Below are 20251 nucleotides of genomic sequence, written 5' to 3' on the forward strand. Positions count from 1 at the left end.
TTACTCTCAGTCACGTACCCAATGTTGTCACATAAAAAGACAAAGGGCTGGAGTAACTCACTGGGTCAGGATAGGCAATAAGCAAACATGGATGGGCGACGTTTGGGACCCTTCTTCAGACTGATGGTAGATGGGGGGGGAGCTGATGGGGGCGTGACAAAGCTTGGCAACTAATACCGTCAGGCAGATGGTTGGACAAATGCCACAGATGAAAAGATAAAGTTGGAAATAAGGAGATAAGGATAGAAGAGATGTGATGTGTGAAGCCAGAGTAAGGAATATAAGTGGAAGAGGATGGGGTGGGGGTTCCGGTGGGGCACTTGGAAGAGAGGGGGAAAAAGGGAAGGAAAAGGGGGGAGTTTGTACATTTTTGTTACCTATAATTGAAGAATTTAATGTCTTTACTGTCGTGTTGTATGCGACCCAAGCGGAATATGAGGCACTGTTCCTCCAGTTCACTCAATGGAGGAAGCCCAGGACAGGAATGACAGCATAGGAATGGGAAGGGGAATTAAAATGGTTAGCATCTGGGATCTGGCAGGCCTTGGGCTTGCCAATGTGAAAGAGGCCACATCGGGATCACTAAGTGCAGTAGGTGAGGTTAGAAGAGGTGCATGTGTCTCACCTGGAAGTGCTGTGGGAGTCCCTGGAAGGAGGGAGGAGGGGATTGTTTAGGTGGGAAGGGATGAGTGAACCAAGGAGTTGCTTTGAGTGCAGTCTCTATGGAAATCGAGTAGGAGTGTTCTTGGCGAAACAATCACGTAGTCCTTGTAACATCGGTTATTTGACAAGGGAACTGGCACATTACTTCCACCCTGGCTGGCTAAAGCTAAAGCATTGTCAGCAAATATTTTTTCAAACTGCAGTTTACCACTGGCTTGATGGTTACAAAGGTTTAAAATCAACACCAGACTAATTGATACCATCCTAATACTATTACTCCTAAACACTATGTGTCAATGGAAGACTGTGCAGTTAAGTGTTATGGGTGCAACACATTTCACAACAGGACTTGGAAGCTTTTATTGGGTCAATCTTCAGGTGTGGGGAATAGTTATGGGGTTGTTTAAGCAAATATGAAATTTCACAAAGTCTTTTCATGAAGTGCAAAAAAGATCTATGACAATCAATTCTATAAAAATTCATTACAAAAACACTTGTTTGTGCTGAAAAGAAAAAATACATTGATTAAGAACAGTAAAGAAAATGAGAGTAGTTAGGATTTATAAAAATCATACAACTAAAATGGTAGCAAAAAAAAATAAAAATTCTAATTTGGAAAATGTCTTGCGGCATTTAATTCTGCCCGTTTGTAAAAAAAAAGCTTCTTATTTATATATAAAGGTTGAATAATTGTGTAAGTATTAACATTCAGCGGTAGTGCTAATTATATTCTTACAGGAGAGAAGGGTAGGGAGTCAAAGTCAGAGTTCCACAGATGGCTAAGGCAGAAAGTAAAATAGTATGTAAATAGGAGATTAGACAGCTACCTAATTATTAACATATGAGAGAACCAGGTTGATTACAGAAAGTTTGGAAACTATCTAGACAAAATGGAATGCTGGAAAAGAGCCTGAGGGAAGACTGGCAGCAAACATTCGGAATCTTAAAACCTTCTGTATGCCTGTGAACAGGGTGAAAAGGGGTGCAAGTTGACATTGGGCTGATCAGCAACCAAAAAGGAAGTCTACTCATACTGAGGGCACTAAATAAGTACACAATGAATAAAAGACACAATGTAAACTGAGGACACAATTCCAAAAAGGGTAAGAATAGAAAAACACGGGGCAATATTGAATATGGCATGGCAGGTTAAAAAAGTGATTAAAATGCAGCTGGGATTCCAGTCTTTATAAGTAGAGTCACAGCATACAAGAGCAAGGTTGTTGGATAGGACTTTCACTTTAAATGGTAGGGTACTGGGGAATGTTGGAGAACAGAGGAACCTGGGAGTACAAGTATGCAGTTCCTTGAAAGTGGTAACTCAAGTAGACAGCGATAAAGAAAACTTTTGGTGCGCTCGCCTTCATCAGCAAGGGCAGTGAGTGCAGAAGTTACTGTGTTACTTTACAGTTGTAAGATCACATTTGGAATACTGTGTTCAGTTTTGTCATCCTGTTATACAAATTGGTGCAGCCACAATTTAGGATATTGTTTCCAGTTCTGAACACTGCACCTTCGGAAAAATATGAAATCTTTAATGAGGGTGCAGAAAGGATTTACCAAAATGATTTCAAAGAGCGGATTCTTTACTTATGTGGATAGATTGTAAAATTTCACGTTGTTCTTCTTGGAACAAAATAAGTTTGCAAGGACCGAGGAGGATCAAGGCTCGGTAACATAGTGTTCTCATTGTCAGAGGGTTCAAGAACCAATTAAAGATGATTGGCAAAAGTTCCAAGAGTAAAGAGAGGAAACATTATTTTACAATATGAGTGGCCTACATTGTGAGTGTCTGGGGTAATAGCAGAGGCGGATTTAATCATAGTTTAAAAGGGAACTGGATAAGTATCCTACACTGATAGAATGGGGAGTAGGACTAGTTCGATTTCCCTTTAAAATTAGCAAATACTGAGATGAGCAATGACTTGCTAGGCCAAATGGCTTCCTTCCAAATTGTAACCATTCAAGAGTCAAGAGTGTTTTATTTTCATATGTCCCAGATAGAACAATGAAATTCTTACTTGCTGCAGCACGACAGAATATGTATACAGAGTACACTGCAAACAATATGATAAACATCTGGGATTTGTCTAAACTCTTGACTACAAGAAAAAGTGAAAGGCAAAATTCTGTTTAAAAAGAAAAAAGGTTTTATTTCATATTTCGCTAATATTCTTCACTAAGACATAAATCGGCTTTTTACTGAGGACAAAACCCTGCGCCACCAACAGTACTTGCACCACAGCAAGGATCCATCACGTTATATATGCCTTCCATTTTTCTCCAAGGAACTAGATTTTAAACATAATTTAATACTTCCAACTCAAAAAGTAGATTTTCTATCATATTAAAATGGAAACTCCTTTCCGATTATAATTTTACAGAATGTTTTAACAAATTCAACCTGGAAAGAAGTTTTACTTAGTCATCTTTAACTGCCAATATAATTAACACGGGATATCTTATTTTCATGTCGATATAATTACTTGGATAACAAAATACATTAATTTTAAAAACCAAGTTTCCTAAAGAAGGACATATCAATATTGCCGTAACCAGATTTTCTATTGCAAACAACATCATATCTTTACCAAAACATTCTGCCCAAGGGGAGCCCTGAAAATAAATGTAAAATATTTGAGTACCACAACCAGGCACGAAGATCAAGTTATTTGGCGATTATGCATATTAAAATAATCAAATAAAGGTGCACAACCTTTTATCCGAAGTTCCAAATAACGAAAAGCTCCGAATAGCGGACATTTTTTCGGTCCTTGAAGAAAGGTCCTTGAAGACGTTCACCGAGGGCGGCCCGCAGAGGTGACAGCGGAACCTCCAGTCGGTCCTCGAAGAAAGGGGAACTAAATCCCCATTCAGAAAAGAGAAGGTGAGGGTATATTGCGCGGGAGGGTTAATAATTGACAATCTGCTGCTGCCTGCCCGCTGAGTTATAAAGTTCCCACGGTAGACTCACGATACACAGTGTATCGTGAGTCTTGCGTGAAATCTTTTTAACTCAGCGGGCAGGCAGCAGCAGATTGTCGCTCCCTTCAGTTTCACCCCACCTACACCCCTCTGCTTCCCGGCCATGTGTGTGACCCCTTCCCTCCCCTCTCCAGCTCCCCGCCCATTGCACGGCGTGGGGGCTTTGCACTGTCTTCACGTCGGAGTTGCCAGCAGGTCAGTGCCAGTCACCGGAGACGTCAGGACCAACGGGACACTGGCCCCCAGGCCCACTGCAAGCACGGAGATCCCAGAGACCCACAGCCAGCAGCAACTCTAGCCCAGCTCAGTTCCAACTCCAGAGGAACCCGGGTTGCGGATGAGGGGGCGCAGCTCGGGCTGTGGGCGAACTACCACTTGTCGCTGTAGCGGCGCATCGGGGAGCGGGTTCTTGTTGGTCCTGACGTCTCCGGCCATCCCCCTGGACAGGAGCTGAGAGACGTCAGGACCACCAGAAGCCGCTCCCCGATGGGCTGCTACAGCGACAAGTGGCAGTTCGCCCGCAGCTAGCAGCCCGAGCTGCGCCCCCTCATCGGGACACCGACCCCCAGGCCCACTGCAAGCATGGAGATCCCAGAGACTCACAGCCAGCAACAACTCTAGCCCAGCCCCGCTCCAACTCCAGAGGAACCCGGGTTGCGGATGAGGGGGCGCAGCTCGGGCTGTGGGCGAACTGCCACTTGTCACCGTAGCGGCCCATCGGGGAGCGGATTCCTCTGGAGTTGGAGGGACAGGGAGACACAGCGGCTTTTGAGAATGGTGGGCAATCACTTCCAAAGTTCTGCCCACACAGTCAGTACACCTCTCCTACACTTGTCTCCCGCACTAAGATCATCTCGCAGAGAATCATCCCAGCCTAACCCTCCCTATTCTCTCCTATTCTGCAAGAAAAAACTATATTGAAGACTCAAACTCGCGATCGAGTAACTGCTGGGATCGAGGCGCAAACTCGCAACCTTGCGGATATGAGCCGAGCACTCTACCACTGCGCCAGCCGTTAAAATCTATGCTAAAAATCTTCCATTCCGAAAGCCGAAAAAATCTGAATTACGAAAAGTGTCTGGTCCCAAGGCTTTCGGATAAAAGGTTGTGCACCTGTATAACTATTTAACTATAAACTGGTTCTCTGCTAATATATATATATATATTTTTATTTTTTTTTCCAATATATTTTTATTAGAAGCAGTGTACAAAAGTATAAACCGCGGCATATGACGTAGTACATTTATTGTACAGCTTCCATTTTAATTTTAGCAAAGATGAAATAGAAAAAGAGAGAAAGAGCAAGAAAGAAAGAAAAAGAGAAAGTGAATGTGTAAGAATAGAACCCCTAAACTACCAAATGGGTGTAGTCAAAGAGTGGCTAAGTGAAAACTTAAAAAAAATAAAAAGACTAAAAACTAAAAAAAAACCAAAGTGTTGATATACCTGCTTCATTTCTCACCCAGTCCGTAAATCGGTTTAATTCCGAAGTTGTGTTGCACCATACTATCCTTGTAATGAATCAATGAAAGGAATCCATATCTTTGAAAATTGCTCTGATTTTCCTGCTAAGACAAGTCTCATATCTGCAAGATGTAGCGTCTCAGACATGTTTGTAATCCACATTTTAAGAGTTGGGGGAGATGTATTTTTCCAAAATTTAAGTATACGTTTTTTCGCCATAATCAGGCCATAATTAAGGAAACGTTATTGAAAGCTCAGAGCTGTTCCGAAAATAATCAGTTTCGTATGGGGGTCCAGTTTTGTTTATAATGATTTTGAGAAAATTTCAAAGATTCCTTTCCAAAATTTATGTAGTTTTATGCAAGAGGCAAGGGAGTGTGTTATAGTTGCTTCTCGAAGGAGACATTTGGCACAAATAGTAGATACCTTTGAAAAAATCCTATTCAGTTTAGTCTTAGAGTAGTAGAGTCTGTGCAGTTTTATTGAATTGAATTAAAATGTGTCTAACATTAATCAAACAATTATGTATATATAAGAGATATTTTTCCCATCTGTCTTTGGAAATTTTAGGCCTAATTCCTCTTCCCATTCTCTTCTAATTACGTCTGACGATGGAATTTTTATATTTAGAAGGATATTATACAAGTATGATGTTAGATTGTTTGATTCTGAGTTTCTATTCATACCTTCGTCTAATATATCTGGCAGCAGAGTTTGACAATCGTGGGTATATGTTTTCAAATAGTCTCAAATTTGAAGATATCTAAAATATTGATTATCTTTCAGACTGTATTTCGACTGTAATTTCTGAAATGACAGATTTCCCATCTCGTACAGATCTCCAAGCTTTTTAATTCCTAGTGTTTCCCAATGAATAAACGTTTTATCTATGATAGATGGCTTAAACGACGGGTTATCAGCTATTGGTGAAAGAAGAGATAAATTTCTTAGTTTAAAAGTGGATTTTACGTCTCCAAATTTGTAAAGTGCTGTGAATAATCGGATTTTTCTCATTTATTGTGTTCTTCAACTTTATTGGGGAGAGAAGAATCGCGAAAAGGCGAACAATCCTCTCTCTCCATTACTAACCAGTCTACCTGTTGGCATGTGTTATCCAGCCAGTAAATTGCATTTTTAATATTCGTTGCCCAAAAGTAGTATAAGAAATTGGGGAGCGCCAATCCGCCCATTTATTTGGGTTTACATAGATGTCGTTTATGAATTCTATGTGATTTATAATCCCAGATAAAGTTTGTAATCCGGGAATCAAGATTTTTAAAACATTTTTTAGGTAGGTATATCGGTATTGATTGAAATAAATAGAGAGAATGTTCTCTGCTAATATGTTTGAAGAGCTTGAGGGAAATGCATAAAACAGATAGTTCTACTACATTCGCCAGCTTTATCAAGGATGCTATAAAGACCTTAGCATTTAATTTGCCCCCTTGGCTGTGTAATTAATTATTCTTCTTCAGACCTGACAGGAAGCAATTAGATCTAGACACACAAAATAAACCCAGTAACTATATTTTAAGATTAATCTATAAGCCATCCCAACTTGACAATCCATCATAAATAATCAAACAGAAAGTAAAACTTACAGTTTGTGATTTCTTCTTTTTCTTTTTTATTGCCCTGAAGAAACCCTTCCCCTTCTCCTTAGTTTGCTCTGGGGGGTTAATGTTAAGATTTTCTGTACTTTTCCTGAAATTAAGAATAATATCAATTTTCAGCATAACAATTAATTAGAGTTCAGAATAAATGATGGAATCCATTCTGAAGAATTGAATGAGATACAAAATTCTACACATTTATTGACATCAGATTATTCATGTTCTACTTGTCAGCCTCCCTTGTTCTACTCTCTACATTTTTCAAGACACCCATCATTTAATTTTATCATTGCCAATATGCTAGTAGAGCTACCATGACTCCTAGTCAACCAATAGTTTAATTATAAAAGCCTTATCCTTGTTTTCTAACTCCCTTCTTAGCCCTGTCCTAACCAATCTCTGAAACTCCTTTAGCCCTATAACCTTTTAAGATAAACACTTCTCCAGCATCAACAATTTTATTTCCCCCACCATTGGAAGCAGTGTCACCAGCTCCAAGGACCCCAAGCTCTGGAATTCCTTTCCATTTCTTCCAATGACACATCTCTCCTTGAAACCCACATCTCTAGACACATTTTGGGTATCTGCGCTAATATCTCAAGAGGAAGGCTTTAAAATTCTGATAAAATTGCCATGATAGCTTTCTACTTTCAATGACACTACACGTATTAATTGTTTTCCTAGTTCATCACATCACTAAATTGTAAACTTTCCTGCTTTAAAATCAACTGACTACCCATTGATTTGGATACATTTTAGGTCAGTTGATAAGTGGATCACACTGTTGGAGCTTCTTTCCAAAAGTACTCTATTATTTCCTTTCAAAATAATGGCTGCTGGAATTAAATTGATTTGTACATCATACAGCTCAGCATATTGCTTTATTCCCTTTCCCGATGAAGGGAAGTTTGCACTCACCTGTTTGTATCTAAAATGGATAGAATGTAGTTGTTACCTTTCACTAATCAATGAAATTACAGAAAAATTGTGATTCCAAAAAGAAACAAGGACGTTTACATGTTGAAATGCCATAGACAGGTGCAAATTCCAATATAAGGAGGCAGAAGTTAACTCCTTGCATTCTAGGTACAAAGGTTAACATTACAATCCATGGTTAAATAACACTTGTGACATTACCAAGAGCAATTCTGGCCACTTGATCTACACAGGTTTCAGAGGGAGAGCATGGGATATTTACCAAGAGAAAAAAGGCTCAAGTACAGGAAGAATTATTATTAAGATTGTATTCCTTGGAATTGAACATTAAGTTGATTTGATTGAGATTTAAAAAAAACCCCAAAAAAACTGCTAAAGTGGTTGCCTATAGAACAAGGTGACACAAGGGATTCATTTTTTATGCAACTAATGGTCACGATCTGGAATTCACACCCAAATGTGTGTAATGGATAATTGAGGGAGTAAAACAATTGCAGTGCTGTAAGAAAGTGATTGACCAGACTTTTCTTTCAGTCAGAATGATCTTGTTTCATTTTGTAATGATTCTACAAATCAAAGTTATTTTTACATACACAAAGTGGTAGACGTTTAGAACTTCTGTAAAAAGTAATTGATGCAAGGTCAAAAGAAAATAATTTAAATCTATTTACATTGGTTTATTATTGTCATGTGCACCCAGATACAGTGAAAAACTTTGTTTTGCATACTTTCCAGGCATATCATACCATACACAAGTACAACTGATAGTGTAAAAGAGAAAATAAATAAAAGTGTAAAATGCATAAATTAAGATGCATGGGATTAATAGTGACTTGGTCATATGGACTCAGAACTGGCTTATTGAGAGAAGACAGAGTTGTCATGGAAGGACAATATTCAGGCTGTAGGTTTGTGACCCAGTGGAGCTACACAGACTCCAAGATTGCTGGGATCGCGGACTGCGAGAAAGACTGTCAAAGTACACAGCAGAATAAAGATCAGCTATAGAAATGGGTGGAGAAATGACAGACGGAGTTTAATCCGAGCAAAAGTGGGGTGTTACACTCAGGAGGCCAAATCAAGGGGAAAATAAACAACAAATGGCATGATCCTTAACAGCATTCATGTACAGAAGGATCTTGGGATCCAAGTCCATAGCTCCCTGAAAGTGGCAACATAAGAAGTTAGAGTGATATAAAAGGCATATGCTATGTGTGCTTTCATAGCACAGGATATTGACAGGAAGTCATGATGCAGCTTTGTAGGACTTTGGTTGTGCCACATTTGGAGTATTGTGCATTGCTCTGGTCATCCCATTAAAGGAAGGATGTGGAGGCGTTGTAAAGGATGCAGTGGTTTACAAGAATAATGCCTGGATATGCGGGTAAAAACTACCAAGAGAGTTGGATAGATCTAGATTGTTTTCTCTTGAATGCCAGAAATTACAGGGAGACATGTATAGAAAATTGCATAGAAAATTATGTGAGGCATAGATAGTCAGAATTTTTCCCCAGGATTTGAAAGTCTAGAGGGCATACAGTGCCCTCCATAATGTTTGAGACAAAGACCCATCATTTATTTATTTGCCTCTGTACTCCACAATTTGAGATTTGTAATAGAAAAAAACCCACATGTGGTCACGTGCACATTGTCATTATGGTGCCCTGAAATGGGGGGACTATGTATAAACACTGCTGTCATTCCTACATGGAGAAACCAAAATGAATAAAAATGGCCTTTATTAAAATGTGACAATGTACACTTTAACCATATATGATTTTTTCTATTACAAATCTCAAATTGTGGAGTACAGAGGCAAATAAATAAATGGTGGGTCTTTGTCCCAAACATTACGGAGGGCACTGTATGTCCATGCACACAATGTCATCCTTATCCATGAAATGTTGATTTTTCTGGTACACCAAATCTTTTACATTTCAAGTTAAGATATTTGAATCAGTAAATTTATCAGTGCAACTTTTTGAGGCCTAAAACTATAATAATGGTTAAGTACTTTGTTGTTAATAATAATTTAAATTACTCTTTTAGTAGGCAATGGGTTTTTTTCTGTGAAGTTGTTATATACACTTACTTGAAATTCTATTTAATGCAACTTTTTCTATTACAAATCTCAAATTGTGAAGTACAGAGGCAAATAAATAAATGATGAGTCTTTGTCCCAAACATTATGGAGGGCACTGTAATTTTAAGTTGAGAGGGGCAAGTTTAATGGAGATATATGTGGCAAGTTTTTATTTTACACAGAGGATGGTGAGTACCTGAATTTTCTGCCCAGGTGGTGGTTGAAGCAGATATGTTAGTGGAATATAAAATAATTTAACATTTAGGATAGGAATTTGGACGTGCAGGGAATGGAGGGATATGTGTTAAATGCAGGTAGATAAGTGATGGGTTGGTATCAGGTTCGTGTTCTTGTGCTCTATTATGTTCTAATAAGTGCAGATAAAAAATAGTGTGAGAGCTGCTACGAGGTAGATTGTAAGATCGGGGTTATAGCCTAAACACACGAGACGTCTGTTCAAGAGTCGTAAATTTGGCAGCACTGGCTTTCAAGCTTTTGTATCTTTTGCCCAATAGAAGGAAGAAGAGAATATGAATGGGGTGTGAGTGGTATGTTGGTTGCTTTTCTGAAGCACTATGAAGTGTAGACGGAGTTGATGGGGGTGGGGGAGGGGGGTGCGAAGAAAGGTTTGCATGATGAATTTGACTGCATCCATGACTCTCTTCAGCTACTTATGCTCTTGGCAAAGCAGCTCCCATACCAAGCTACGATACATCCAGACAGAGTACTTTCTATGGTACATCTGTACAAATTGGTAAGAATCATTGGAAACATGTCGAATTTCCTTTGTCTTCTGAGGAAGTAGAGGCATGGGTGTACTTTCTTTGTTGCATTGCCAATGTGGTTGGGCAAAATCGAACTGTTGATAATATTTACAACTAGGAACATGAAGCTCTTGACCTTCTCCACTCTAGCACTTGATGCTGACTGGGGTGTGTAATCCACCCTGCTTCCTGAGGTTGATGACCAGCTTCTTTGTTTTGCTGACATTGAGGATGAGAATGTTGTCTGCGACGTCGGCGCGACCGACGTTGCAGCGGCCTCTGCAGTCTGTCTGTGTATTTTTTTATTTTTTTTTGTCCCGTTGAGGGTATAGTTTGTAGTGGGTTTTTAAATGTGTATGTGTAGGGGGTGGGGGAAACTTTTAAATCTCTTCCCTGCATGGAGACCCGACCTTTTCCCTGTCAGGTCTCCGTTGCCGTTGGGGCCTAGCACCGTGGAGCGGCCTCCAACCAGAACGACCTGGAGGCTCAAGTCACGGAGCCTGTGCAGCTGTGGACCTACCTTCGTGGAGCTAGCCAGCTTCGGAGCGTGGAGAGCTGTGGCGGCGCGCTGCTGCGACCCGACTCCGGTGGATGGTGACACCGGGAGCTCGCCGGTCCCCGGTGGGAGACCGCTTTGCGGGGCACCGGCAATGGCGACTTCTCCCGCTCGAATTGCGGGGTTGAGCGTGACCTGGGCCGGGGCCTTACAACGCCCTGCACGGCTGTAAATTGCCGCGGACTTGCTAGCGCCTGCTGGGGGCCCCAACATCGGGACCCGGGGCAGGGCCCTACATTGCCCGGCGTGGCTTTGAGTGGCCGCAGACTTGCTAGCGCCCGCCGGGGGCTTTGACCTCGACTTCGGGAGAGGAATGGAGAGCAGGGGAGAGACAAGACTTTGCCTTCCATCACAGTGAGGAGGAGACTCACTGTGATGGATGTTTATGTGAATTGTGTTGGTGTGTGTCTTGGTTCTTTTCTTGTATGGCTGCAGAAACCAAATTTCGTTTGAACCTCATGTGAGGTTCAAATGACAAATAAAAGGTATTGTATTGTATATTGTATGTTACTAAGCTCCCTCGGTCCCTCAAGGTGATAAATGCTGTGCCTAATCCTAAATTTATTAAAATAGCCTCAGATTCTCAAAATCTTTACTTAATGTTCATAATATATTTAAATTCATACCTATATTCTAAAAGTAAATATATATAATCGGCCAATCTTGTAGAAAGATTTTTAATGTGAAAACAAATCTAATTCCAGAACATTGTTATTGAGCATTTTATTTTTAAGACAATAATCCTTTTTGACCCATATCTAAACTCACATTTAATTTCACAGTGCATATAATATACCTATAGCTAATTCAATATATGCAAATATGTGCTGGGCATAACAGACTTCTGAATTCAGCTGGAGTCCACTTAACTCTCCTCATAAAGACTTCACAAATCCATTATACGTGGTTTTAGGCTACAAATGCGGTTATTTTTGCTCTCTCAGAAACCTCTTTCAAAATTATTTTACTGAACCAAGAAAACATAAGAAAAGATGATTGTTTTCTTACCAAAGGTCCATAGCAGTATGTCTTTTTGAATGCTTTGATTGAATGTTACTAGTCATTGGCACATTAATTGGTCCTCTCTCACTGAATGTGCCCTCCAATGAAGAATAATCTAAACAAACAATAAATATTAAATTCTGCTTCATCATATTGCTGTCAACTTCGACAGATCAATGGGTTCTAAACTTACCTTCATAATAACTTCGTACTCGTCTATCTCTGGGCACTGTGTCCGAAAATACACATGTATTTTCTTTTGTGGAAATTCCATCTTCCAAATGTATGTCATGATATCCTCCAGGCTAAAATGTAAAGAAGGAACTGCGCTTTTAAATCTAAGACAAGTGAAAATCCATGTAACATGTAGCTTGTAGCTATGGTAACACATGAAGTATTTAAAAAATATTTCTTACAAATCCATTTTAAGATAACTGTATTAGCTATTTAAAAATCATCTAGTCAAGCTTCCCAGGAATGAGTCACAACAGGTGTGAATGCATCTTTAACATTGCACGTCAGGGACATAGTTTCCTAATGAAGTGAATATTCATAATAAACTACATCAATTTGAATGCAGAAGTATCACGTGGAAAGCAAAACAATAGCCTCAAATTGGTACAATATTTTTTAAGATTTTCAATAACAAAACATCAGAACTACGAACTAGGCAATACAACACTGTTATGCTTATAATATTGTAGTCTTTTCAATTCACTTGAATGTAGTTCTTGAAATAATTTCTCTGGAAGCCGCCAATAGAAACATAAGATTTTTGCAAGTAATAAAACTGCAAATGCTGTTAAACTGAACCAAAAACACAAAATGCTGCTAACAACAAAGGAAGGTCCCAAACCTGGGATGTTGGTTGTTTCTCTTCTCATAGGCATTTCTAGAATTTTCTGGGGTGGTTCTTTTAAGATTATTGGAATTTGCCAGAATATATCAAATGCATACTCCAGGATACTCCAGCACAATCCAAGTTAGCCCAACCTCTCAATATAGCTGATAGCCTCTAATCCGGGTAGCATTCTGGTAAACCTTTTTCTGCACCACAAAACTAACTATCCTAACGCAAGTGATAAAATTCATAATTTAAAGATTTTCCTCAGTTACTACTGGTGCTACCAAATATCTGTGGGCCATGAGTAGCTTTATCAAGGACGTTTTACGTTTCAACAGTACTAGTGAATATGATTGCCATTCCCCCCCATAAACTGTATGAAATATACAAACCTCTATTCTAATATGGTAAATTGCTACTTTTTTCTTGATTAATTAATTACCATTCTTAGTGCTTGAACACAGTTGAGCTTGGCTCAAAGATGGTTGCCACATTATTGAAATGTAGATATTTGAGGGAATTTAAAGTCCACAGGTGGAAAAATTGTCATGAAATTCAGACTCACGATAGCTTTCTTTTTGTTTTTAAAAATGGATGTGGATCTCCCATGACATTACTAACAGCTTAGTCAGAAATCATTTTTTTCCCCCAAAGTATTCTGTCACATAAAATACATTTTAACCATGCTTCGCAGAGAAAGCAGGAAATTGATATTGATTGAAATAAAGCATCACTCCCAAGCTCTGAGTTAAAGTTATGAAAATTAATTTGGTCTAACCTCAATCTGATGTTGATGGCTGTGAAATGATACTGTATTATCCATGGTTGAATCTTTGATAGGCAGTCTGCTATGCTTTCCGTCAGTTAAGGACTGCTCCATCTGAAACACATAGGAAGCATTCAGAAATTAAAGCATATTAAAATAGAGAAAAACATATACTGTGTGCAGTTCTGGTCACCCAATGAGAGAAAGGATGTGGATGCTTTGGAGAAGTTGCAGAAAAAGGTTTACCAGAATGCTAGCCGGATTAGAGGCTATCAGCTATATTGAGAGGTTGGGCTAACTTGGATTGTTTTCTCTTGAGCATCGTAGGCTGCGGGGAGCCCAGGAAGAAAAAAAAAATACAATAATGAGAGTCAGAACTTTTGTCTAAGAATGAAAATATCATAGATTAAACGGCATAGCTTTAAGGTGAGAAGGACAAAGTTTAAAGAAGATGAGTGGAGCAAGATTTTATTTTACAGAGTTGCAGATGCTTGGAATACACTGCCGTGGGTGTTGGTGGAGATATGATGACAGCATTCAAAAGGCTTTTGGACAGGCACATGGATTTAAAGAGATCGTTCTGTCAGTAGTGGCCACGGATTCATTGGACTTACTACCCTTTTCCAATACAACAATAATTTTATGATTCTAGTCAAAAGAAGAAATTAATTGCAAATTCAGCAACTGGAATCCCAAGTGTTCAGAGCCCAACAAATGTACTGGGTTGATATCAACTGTAAGAGAATGCACTGTGCTAGATTTTGCTATTTTGTACATTAAAAAAAAGGTGGACAGCCCTACATAACAAGATGCAAAAGGACTTCAGATGATCCATCATGGTGGATTTATCCATCATCTTTTCCATAGGTGTGAAATAACACCATACTTTGTAATCTATCTACCAATTTGCCTTATTAGCTTTATTATCCAAGCACGAAATCAAACAAATAATGTGGATAAACAAGAGGTTGATGTAAACACTGTGAGAATGTTCATGCCATGTTGGGAAATAAACAGAACAACATACCCTAAGCCAAACGCGATTAGAAATGTTCAGAATTTTTGTATACCTTTATATTTGTGCAAAGAAAAATGCTATAGAGAAGAAATATGAAGTTTCCAACAACTAATATTGGTGCAAGATACTCAAAGTGGAGAAGACAGTAAGGGAAAGAATAAACTAACTATTAGTTTAAAAAAAATTAAAAACAAAAAAGCAACAGACCAGATACTTGGTCAGAAACAAAATTATAGACTAGAGAATCAGAATCAGAATCTGATTTCACTGGCCAGATCAGTCATACAATTAAAAGCAACACTCAAAAACACATTTTAACATGAACATCCACCACAGTGACTCCTACACATTCCTCATTGTGATGGAAGGTGAAATAAAGTTCAAGTCCTTCCTTTTGTTCTTCCTCGGTCGGGGGCCTCGACAGGACGGTCTTGACTCCCGTAGCCGGCGGCGTTTGGGCCCTCCGCGTTGAGGCATTCAGCTCCTGCATTGGGGGGTTGTCAGCTCCCCAGCGTCGGGCGATTGAACCTCGCGTCGAGGCTGGTCGAACCTTCTGTAACGTTGGTGCTCCCGACTAGCCTCTCCCGAGACTGCGAGCCCTTGATGGCAAGTCCACAGACCGCGGTAGGAGCGAAGGGATCCACTCCAATGTTAAGTCCGCGCCCCGCGGTGGGGCTCACGACAATCCGAGGAGGCCTCCAGCTCCAGCAATGGTAGGCCGCAGAGCCCGGAGAATGTGATCCGAAAAATTTATCACATCTCCGGAAAAAAAGTTTCCCCGATTCCCTTCCCCCTCCACCCACATAAAACAAACCAAAGCACATTAAAACAAACTTTTAACAAACACTAAAAAAAACAAAAAGATGAAAAAATGAACAGACTGCCAGCAGGACTGCCATCTCCACGACACCCCGCCATTTAGGCACTGAAAAAGTGTAAATCGAGGCAAAAGTTAATAGTCATATAATGAATTCCACGAAGATGGTCTCATCTGTGAAGGGAAACAGGCTCTTCAGCCCACCATGCCGATCAACGATCCCCGTACCATCACTATTTACACACTGTGGATAATTTTACCGAAGCCAATTAACCTATAAATAAACCTGAACATCTTTGAGGGAGAAAACTCCGTAAAGTCAAGTCAAGTCAAGTTTATTCGTCACGTACACATACGAGATGTGCAGGTCGAAAGGGAGGACATACAAACTCCTTAAAAAAAAAATATATTACGTTGATTCAATTTCAACTCAGAAGTTCCACTGCCCACAAGTGTAACATTCCAGTGACAAAAATGATCACTGTATCCTGAGCATGCCTGCCTGTTCCACAGTAACTGCCAGTACCAAATATCCTCAATCAGAAAGAACAACAGCTATCTATCTATCTATCTATCTATCTATCTATCTATCTATCTATCTATCTATCTATCTATCTGTCTATCTGTCTATCTATTCTATGTATTAAAATAAATGTTTCACAAAAATCACAAAAAGCTCAGTTATCACAATTTCTCAAATGGATATTGTTACTTTTAAAAAACAATTTATAAACTTTTAAATCAATGAATTAGCTTGATGAAATCAACCTACTTAACCCAAATTATTATTTTTTAATTCACATCTGACATCAACAATATGCCTTGAGTTGATAACTTCTAATCCAAATAGTCAAATGCCCGGTAATGACCCAAATGCTGGAAAAGGAACTGCCACATGGCAATTAGCTCATCTAAATTTATGCTTGCTTCAGCAGTCGAGTTACCACAGTTTATATTTGAAATCTAAGCACAGGCCAGAAATTGATAATTTTGGATCAGAACTGTATTATCCGATCCTATTTCACTCATCATCAGCTGCTCAATTGTTTCACCTCATCCTTTCATTTTGTCAGAAAGAAAAACTTACTGTCAAGCTGTCTCCTTTCGTCTGAAGAATATATCAATATCTCTGCACATTTCCAAAGCTGTTATTTAATAATTTATGCTTTCTGCTGCAAATTGTTTCTATCAGCCAAGAATTATTTCACTAAATTAATAATTCAATTTGTAATTTTGAGAAGAGGCAGATTGTATTAACCATTCACAATATTAAATCAAGTCCAAGTAAAGCAGCAACCAAAGATACCATAAAGTGGGATCTGAAAATAAAATTCCTATATGTCACCAATCTAATTACGGAGCATTGCTATGTTACCAAGTGGTAGCATGTGATTCTTTGGTAAGTAGAATTATAATGAATCTGGAAAACCTGACTGTGTCATTACTTACAATTAAAAATCGATCAAAACAAGTGCTATTTGATTCAAAAGTCAGCAGAGCAAAGATAACACTGACCCCAGTTGTTTCAGGAAAGTCCTCACGAGAAGAGCCCAAAGAACCTCTATTGAGAGATGTCCGAGCATGTTGCATTTGAGGAGATAACATCTGTAAACTATTTGTCCGAGTCGGCAGTCCTTGCCCCACACTTCCAGAGCTAATTTCAGATACATGTTTTCTTGGAATATACAGAGAATGTCTTTGTGCACGTGATTTGGCATAAGGACTGGGGTAATTTAGGTCAAAAGGAAAGGATTCATGTGGAGCAGATGCTGAATGCGAATGGCCCCCTTCAAGATGGCTAGCAGGAACCTTTAGTTCATCATCGTTTGAAGAGTGTCTGATGGATGGTTTGCGAGTTTCCAGACCTTTACTCGTAGCTGGAGGATTCTGTGCTGGCCTGTTCTCATTAGGTCCAGTTGATAGCGTGTTGTTTGATGCATTGAGCTCCAAACAGCTTGAAGGAAAATACCTGGATGCCTGATCCTCCCCATGCACTTTCATTTCATTAAGGTTTCCAACTGACTTTGAATCGCTCAATGTCCTGTAAGATTTGGATGGTGTTAAAACAGGTGTGTTCTTTGACTGTTGCGACATAGAACCTTGTACTGGTTCAATGTAACTGTGACGGGTAGGTTTGTCAGTTGGCAAGGTTCCAGTTTTATTTTGTGTCATTTCTACAAATGAGTGTCGATTCTGTTGTGATTTCGTACTAGGTTTTAAATATTTTGCACCTGGACCTTCTGCAATCTTCTGATCTGCCTGGAAATCAGTTTTAGTCTTTGCGTGTGCTTCCTTGGAGGCTAGGCGTGGACTAGGAAGAAGTGGTAAATTAGTGTTGGTAAAATCTTTGCTACCAGAGAGATTTTGTTTTGTATGTTGATAGTCATGTGAAGGAATGAGGGCAGGGCTGCGCGGGGCAGAAATTTCACAGGAAAGGCCATCCGGTTGATTGATGTCATCTCCTCGTTTAATATTGACACTTAGATTTTGCTGATCTCGGCTATCTGATCGAACAGACATTGATGTACTTTTGCTGCCATGATTTCTGAAAAACAAAAATAAAATTTTAATTGATGAAAATAATATTTTAAAGTGTATATATTGGATAATATTTTATCCTATATATACAGGTGCACAACCTTTTATCCGACGAGCCAAATAACGAAAAGCTCCGAATAGCGGACATTTTTTCGGTCCTTGAAGAAAGGTCCTTGAAGACGTTCACCGAGGGCGGCCCGCAGAGGTGACAGCGGAACCTCCGGTCGGTCTTCGAAGAAAGGGGAACTAAATCCCCATTCATAAAAGAGAAGGTGAGGGTATATTGCGTGGGAGGGTTAATAATTTACAATCTGCTGCTGCCTGCCCGCTGAGTTAAAAAGTTCCCACGGTAGACACGATACACAGTGTATCGTGAGTCTTGCGTGGGAACTTTTTAACTCAGCGGGCAGGCAGCAGCAAATTGTCGCGCCCTTCAGTTTCACCCCACCTACACCCCTCTGCTTCCCGGCCATGTGTGTGACCCCTTCCCTCCCCTCTCCAGTTCCCCGCCCATTGCACCGGCGCGGGGGCTTTGCACTGCCTTCACATCGGAGCCAGTGCCAGTCACCGGAGACGTCAGGACCAACGGGACACCGGCCCCCAGGCCCACTGCAAGCACGGAGATCCCAGAGACCCACAGCCAGCAGCAGCCCAGCCCCGTTCCAATTCCAGAGGAACACGCTCCCCGTAGGGACCGAAGCTGATGGTGTGCAAGGTGCGTTTTGGTCTTGAGGTTGCGGATGAGGGGGCGCAGCTCGGGCTGTGACGTCTCCGGCCACCCCCCTGTACAGGAGCTGAGACTGGGAACTGTGGGGTTGTTTGCAGTTGCAGAGGGAGGGGGCAAGGGCGGTACAGTTCCCAGTCTCAGCTCCATTCCAGGGGGGTGACCGGAGACGTCAGGACCAACGGGACACCGACTGCAAGCACGGAGATCCCATAGACTCACAGCCAGCAGCAACTCTAGCCCAGCCCCGCTCCAACTCCAGAGGAACCCGGGTTGCGGATGAGGGGGCGCAGCTCGGGCTGTGGGCGAACTGCCACTTGTCGCTGTAGCGGCGCATCGGGGAGCGGGTTCTTGTTGGTCCTGACGTCTCCGGCCACCCCCCTGGACAGAAGCTGAGAGACGTCAGGACCACCAGAAGCCGCTCCCCGATGCGCCGCTACAGCGACAAGTGGCAGTTCGCCCACAGCCCGAGCTGCGCCCCCTCATCGGGACACCGACCCCCAGGCCCACTGCAAGCACGGAGATCCCAGAGACTCCCAGCCAGCAACAACTCTAGCCCAGCCCCGCTCCAACTCGGGTTGCGGATGAGGGGGCGCAGCTCGGGCTGTGGGCGAACTGCCACTTGTCGCCGTAGCGGCCCATCGGGGAGCGGCTTCCTCTGGAGTTGGAGGGACAGGGAGACACAGCGGTTTTTGAGAATGGTGGGCAATCACTTCCAAAGTTCTGCCCACACAGTCAGTACACCTCTCCTACACTTGTCTCCCGCACTAAGATCATCTCGCAGAGAATGATCCCAGCCTAACCCTCCCTATTCTCTCCTATTCTGCAAGAAAAAACTACATTGAAGACTCAAACTCGCGATCGAGTAACTGCCGGGATCGATGCGCAAACTCGCGACCTTGCGAATATGAGCCGAGCATTCTGCCACTGCGCCAGCCGTTAAAATCTACGCTAAAAATCTTCCATTCCGAAAGCCGAAAAATTCTGAATTACGAAAAGTGTCCGGTCCCAAGGCTTTCGGATAAAAGGTTGTGCACCTGTATATATACAGGTGCACAACCTTTGATCCGAAAGCCTTGGGACCAGACACTTCTCGGATTTCGGAATTTTTCGGATTTCCGAATGGAAGATTTTTAGCGTAGATTAGGTAGGTAGTGCGGGCGGCTTGAAAAGTCTGGAGCGGCTGCCTCCTCCCCGGAGACCGGGGAATCATTGTCAATCATTGCTTAAATGTTAGTCAGTTAGTTTGGAGGGATTTTATGTGGTTGGTGGGGGGGGGGGGGGGGGGGGGGGGGGGGGGGGGGGGGGGTGAAGGGGGAAACTTTAATTCTTAGTCCCCTACCTGGTCGGAGAGGCGGGGAGCGGGCAATACCTTACCGGGTCGCCGTGCAGAAAGCTCCAGAGCGCTGTGGCCGCCGACTCACAACATCGCGGAGCTGGGGGCTGGGTCCAGCTGCGGGCGGCGCCGGTTGGAGCTC

General features: G+C 41.3%; 1 protein-coding gene across 6 annotated transcripts in view; it reads right to left on the reverse strand.

Annotated features, from left to right (window-relative positions):
- The window catches only part of cdkl5 (cyclin-dependent kinase-like 5), a 118523-nt gene that overhangs the window by 14436 nt on the left and 83836 nt on the right, over positions 1-20251 (reverse strand). For 5 of the 6 annotated variants that reach the window (XM_055644919.1, XM_055644918.1, XM_055644915.1 and 2 more), the window contains 5 exons: positions 17027-18056; positions 13689-13790; positions 12260-12371; positions 12073-12181; positions 6714-6816 (listed from right to left, as the gene is read on the reverse strand). In XM_055644919.1, coding sequence (XP_055500894.1) covers positions 6714-6816; positions 12073-12181; positions 12260-12371; positions 13689-13790; positions 17027-18056 — 1456 coding nt within the window. Of the gene's footprint in view, positions 1-367; positions 3280-6713; positions 6817-12072; positions 12182-12259; positions 12372-13688; positions 13791-17026; positions 18057-20251 lie in introns of those variants that run through there. The other variant, XM_055644920.1, reaches the window with a different exon arrangement.

Source organism: Leucoraja erinacea, chromosome 13 (genome assembly GCF_028641065.1).
Source record: "Leucoraja erinacea ecotype New England chromosome 13, Leri_hhj_1, whole genome shotgun sequence".
NCBI classification, from domain to species: Eukaryota; Metazoa; Chordata; class Chondrichthyes; order Rajiformes; family Rajidae; genus Leucoraja; species Leucoraja erinaceus.